A 5,785-nucleotide genomic window follows, 5' to 3' on the forward strand; every position below is an offset into this window, starting at 1 on the left:
TTGAATCAGAGGAAATAAACCCTTCTAAAGCATGGTCCAATTTGCTCTAACAGAGAAAAAAATACTTCCTGATCCCCAAAGGCAATTGGACAGAGGAGGCAGGGATTATGTTGTGAAAAGCTTGGTTCATCTAATCTATTTTGATGTAAATCTGGTTCTGGTTGCAGCTCATAGCAGCCAGTCTAATTCAAAGTGTCATTTGTTATAGTGCAAACAAAAGCTGACCTATTTTATGGCTTATGGCATGTTAGGCAACCTAGAATAATATTGTGAAATTAATAATGAGTGATTGAAATATTCTTATATTATATCATATTGGTAAGAAATATTAATGCAATTTATGTTAAAGGGTAACATTGCCAGTTAAAGTGCAAAAAACAAAACAAAGGGCAATTGTTTACTGAAGTGGCGGAATTATAGTAAAGCCACCATTGTCTTATTTCATCATAAAATGATCAAAATCATTATCATAATTGAGTGCCTTTAAAAAGTTTGTAGTCTTAATAATAATGAAAGAGAACACAAAACAAAGACAAAAAGCTCTTATACATACAATATGACTTTTAAGAATCTGTGCGACCTGTCTAGAGCACCGCATTCTTGTGCCAATAGTCAAGGCTAACGACATCTTAAGGACTACCACTTAAATGTAAAACAATTGTGCCCAATAATCTCTAGGCACTACATGTATATTGAATTTGCTCCCTTGTCAGATTGATTAATAGTCAGAAAAAAACATTGAGAAACACTTAAGAAAACGTATAATGAATAGGAATATTATGGGAGGAGCTATATAAAGAAGTAAGTGAAATGACACCAGTGATATCTACTGTAACACTGAGAACTACATACACTAACATAACTGTAGACAAAGTGTTCATATAAATGATATTTGTAAATGCTTGGTGCTAGATAAAAACTTGCACATGTGAAGCTACAGTATATTCTGATTTTGAATCAGTCATAGTCCATGCTATTTTAACACTATCCAAACTAATTTTTTTTTTTAAAGCTGTAGAAATGTAGTTCTGCTCATTGGCAGCACAGAGTTACATGAAATTGCGTACAAAAAATAAAATCACAGAAAGCACTGATTGTAATGGAGAGAGTCCTTCAGCCCAATGGCTCCTCTTCCACTTTGATATGTCGCAAAGAGATGATAAAATCCTGCACTAGAAATCATTAATAAAAGATGCGTGCCGGAGTGTGTTTACATATGCAGCATTATATAGCTAAGTTGGTGCACTGACTATAGGTAGTATATTGTTGGGAAATGCATAGCCACTTAAGACCAATCAATTAAAAAATGAAAATCAAAGTAAAAACAGAATTCTCTCATAATGTGTTTTGCAAAATTGTTTCCTCCCTATTTACATAATAAGGCTGCACGGAGGGTGAAGTAGTCGGGGCAGCAGTCAGTGGGCTACGGCTGTCTTCCTCTTGAGTTACACATTTTTCTGTGGGTGTATGCATGCGATGTGCGTCCAGCATCTCCAACAGCAAGTCATACAGCGGCACAACATTTTTGCACTTCATACTATACAGGTGCTCCATCCCTTTATTGCTGTAAAAACAAATGCAAACATTTAATATTAGTGCATGAAAAGTTACATGAGTTCATGAGTAAACAGAAATGTTGCCAGGCCTCTTAAAGTAGAACTGATGTCAAGCTATGGGCAGTCAATTGTTTACATACATAGCTTTAAAACACTCCTCACTGACATTTGTATCTGTAGGCACGGTGGAGCAATTCATCCTCCAGTACTTTTTGTTTAATTTCAGAGGCTTAGTTCATTTTGCTATCCCATCTCTTAGCAGTGACTCAGCAGCCTGCCACCCTTCTAATCTATAATGTAATCACACACAGCACTTTGTGTAAATAAGTGAGGGCCTGTTTTAAAGTTTTTTTTTACTGCCCATTAGGAATATGTAAATATCTCAATGTCGATAGCTGTGCCAACATTCTTATTTAAATATCAACTCTGGTCAGATTTTAAATATAACTTTCTTACTGTTCATTGAAGGACACAGCTGGATCTTTTGATATTCACTGATGAGTTATAGTGCCACCTGCAGGAGTAGGATGCTAGGTGCACACAAGGTAGCCCCTGCTGGTGGCCAACCCCCCGCCCCCTCCCCATCTGCAACAACCAGCTCAGTTATTTGCCTTTTGCTAGGATTTAGGACCTAGGTTTTTTTCACTGGTATTGTAGGTTTTTTTCATTCCCGCTGTTGAGACTATGGAGGATGTTGATGACAATTTATTTCTCGGTGTGGACTCCACATCAAACCTGGGACTCAACCTGTCTGTCACGATTCAGACTCTTAGGGGTCTATTCACAAAGCTGCCGAGGGCAGCCGAGTGAATAGGTAGATCCAGAATCTCATCAGGTTGATGCTGGTGCCATCTCCTTGTCTGGAATACCTGTGCTTGACTCTGGACATCAGAGTGTCTAGGGTGTCCTCCTTCTAATGTTTATCACATGTGCCTCTGAGTATTTGCCAGATAGCCTCCATTTGCAGCTGCATGCAGGTACTAGAACTTATGGTGGCTGCATTTGAAGCAGTTCCCTATGCACAGCATCTTATCAAGGTCCTTTAAAGGGAAATTTTCTCCAAAGGGGACTAACTTCTGGGGTTAACTTTGGACAGGACGATCCCCCTGTCCCATCATTTCCCAATGCTACTGTCCATAATGTCCTTCCTGCCTCTATGCTGACAGAACATTATGGCAGAGACCAGTCTGAATGGTTTGGGGAGTGCTGGGTAAGTTGTTGGCTCTGTTGACCAAGGGAGAATCCAGTCTATCCATCAGTGTTTTGTCCCTCTTACACTGGATGGACCTCTTTGTGGAATACACCAGTCATTGGGGTAGGGTGCAAAGAACTCAGTCACAGTGCTGGACGTGGCTCAGATACTGTGCTGGGCCAAAAGACACGTTCTGGTTCTGACTAACATTCACATTTTAGGGGTGAAAAATTGGCAGGTGGATTATCTGAGCGATCAGAGCCTGGATCAGGGAGAGTGGCCCCTTTATCAGGACTTGTGATGGTGGAACTGCAGGGCAGGTATTAACTGGTTTAATATCTTTTCAAAAACATCTGCAAACAATAGAGCTAGAAGGCATTCCAGTAATTCTAGTGTGGCCTCCCATCTGAAACACAGACATCATTTGTCTGGTTGCAGATGCCCCTTGGTGCCTACTGTTACATTTGGTTCTTCTATTGAAGGATTTTGGCATTCTGCCAATGACTGGCTTTGGGTACTGTTAAGGGTCAGGTTTCTGCCTTAATTGTTTTGAGCCAATGCCCTCTGGCCACTCACTCCCTGGTTTGCATTTTGATACAGGACGTTATTTGGGCTGGCTCCCCCCAAAAAAACACCATTGACACTGTGAGTCCTGAATTTGGTGATGTTGGCTCTTCAAATACCTCCAATCAAGAACATTCAGTAAATTCCCTTGCTGAGTATTTTACAAAAGGTGACCTTTTTTGTGGCTATCCGTTCAGCATGCGGAATGTACGAGTTGGCGGCTTTATCCTGCAAGCAACCATTTTTGGTACTGCACAAAAGACAAGGTTGTCCTTCATCCATGGCTGCCCTTACCTAATGTGATGTACTCTTTTCATTTGAATAAAGACATTGTTCTGCTTTCCCTTTGACCCAGTCCTTCTCACGCAAACGTAGTGGCTCTTTATTATCTGGTTGTGATTAGGGCTGTCAGGGTCTACATGAATGCTACTGCTTCTATCAGAAAGACCGACTCTCTTTTCATAGTTCGGGCTTGCATCATTAAAGGTTGAGAACCTCCTTTCCCTGTCAGTGATTGCTCCACCAGAACTTTTTCCTGAGCTTTTCATCATGCCTCAATTTTGTGGTCTTGGTTGTCTGTATTGCACACTGTTATGCATTTTTCCAAGTTCAGCACATTGGGCCATTTCTCTTATCATAGGTAGTCGCGCTCCTCAAAAACGTGTTTTTTGTTGGCCTCAATTTTGTGGAGTGGCTACCTGGTCATCTTTTCATACATTTACCAAGTTGTACAGGTTTGATGTTGCAGTGTGCGCAGATGCTAGCCACAAGGTTTTGTAGGCAGCGGGGTTGAGCATCCTTGCTGAGGTTGTGGTTGATGTTTATACTATTGTTTAAATTTTTCCGTTTGGGCCCACCCTCTATTTGCCAATGCTTTGGGTCATCTCATCATTCAGGATCTAAAGATCCAGTTGTGTTCAATGGAAGAGAAAAAAGGATTTTTGTACTCACCATAAAATGCTTTTCTCTGTTCTCGTTTTCCTTTATCCTGTGTAGTGCTTGCTACTAACTGAGCTGTTTGTTGCAGACGAGGGTTTGGCCACTAGCAAGGGCCACCCCTGAGCTGTCTTTGTGTCTGTACCTAACATCCTACTCCTGCAGTTGACACTATAACCCAACAGACAAGATCTAAAATCCTTCAATGCATATAGAGAAAATGATTTTACTGTGAGTACAAACATCCTATTTTTGTGTTCCCCCAATATAGTAAGGGATAACTGCTTGTTTAGGGTGGGGCGATTTAATCCTCTCCAGCCCCAATAATGTGGGTTGGCTCTTGACATCCTCACGCTCAGTGCAGTTCTGCTGGTGCTGCATTGTATGGGATCACATTGGTGGCGGAACAGCTGCACATCCAGCAAAGAGGAGTCTTCGTCTTCACACCCCCTAGACTAAACAAGCATTTAACCCTTACTATATGGGAAGGGAGGTCCGAAAAATGTATTTTGTTAGGTTTTTCAGAGATTAGCTTTATGGTACCCAAAGATTTCTGGTCATCAGACAAGAGGGATCACAGCAGTCTTAAAGTATATGTAAACCCAACAAATGAAGACTAAAAGCAGCTGTGCTAACACACATTGCACGGGCATGTTCCAATATTGTCACCATCAGGAAAACTGCCCTGAGAAATGACATACAGCAGTTGCTAGGGTGCAAGGAAGTAGACATGAAGTGGCTACAAAGAGGCGACAGGAGCTCAACAGTGCTGATATGTAAGAAAGGGTGAAATAAAGGTGAACAAAACAATGTTTATGATACACAGTGCTTTAGCAAACTAAAGGTCAGTTAGATTTTACATCTAATTAATACTGACTATGCTATGCTGTAAACGTGCAAGGAGCCTAGATTCAAATTCCTGTGTCTCTGGTGCCTAGTTACTATTAAGACTGCTTTGAAACAAATGGCCGCCTAATTGTCATCTGTTTTTTAACCCAGTGCACTCAGCTGAAGGCAGTAACTTGGGTTTCAGTTTACCGTTGATTGCCAAGAGATTTTAGCCTTTCCATTAAAGTCTTAAGCTGGCCATACACCTATAGATTATCTACAGATTTTCTATGGCCAGATGGAAAAAGTGCAACAGATTCCTCCATCTACGCTAAACTGTGTGGATGGAGGAATCTCCCACTGGGCCAAGCTTCAGCATCGTCCTAGTCAGCCCCACTGGCTGCCAAAATACTTGAACAATCTGATTGGATGCAGGCATTGTTCAGGTGTTTTGAGAGCCAGCGGGGATGACTAGGAAGATACTGAAGCTCGGCCCAGTGGGAGATTCCTCCATCCACAAAGTTTAACCCAGATGGAGGAATCTGTTGCACTTTTTCCATCTGACCATAGAAAATCTGCAGATAATTGTAAGGTGTATGCTTTAGACCCTCAGAAAAGAAGGTAAAGTGATGACAAGTGCAGAGAAGATTAGATGGATAGGGTCAGTATGAGTTAGATTTTCAGTGTCTAGTTGGCTGATGAGGTAACT

At 41.2% G+C, this 5,785-nt stretch overlaps 1 protein-coding gene across 1 annotated transcript in view; it reads right to left on the bottom strand.

Moving 5' to 3' along the window:
- Positions 1–744: 744 nt before the first annotated feature.
- Positions 745–5,785, bottom strand: part of ESR1 (estrogen receptor 1) — a 78,689-nt gene continuing 73,648 nt past the window's right edge. The window contains exon 7 of the mRNA XM_018560332.1: positions 745–1,564. Within this exon, the coding sequence (XP_018415834.1) occupies positions 1,336–1,564 (229 nt within the window). The 3' untranslated portion in view covers positions 745–1,335. The remainder of the gene's footprint in view (positions 1,565–5,785) is intronic.

This window comes from Nanorana parkeri, unplaced genomic scaffold (assembly GCF_000935625.1).
Source record: "Nanorana parkeri isolate BGI_ZX_2015 unplaced genomic scaffold, ASM93562v1 scaffold450, whole genome shotgun sequence".
NCBI lineage: Eukaryota > Metazoa > Chordata > Amphibia > Anura > Dicroglossidae > Nanorana > Nanorana parkeri.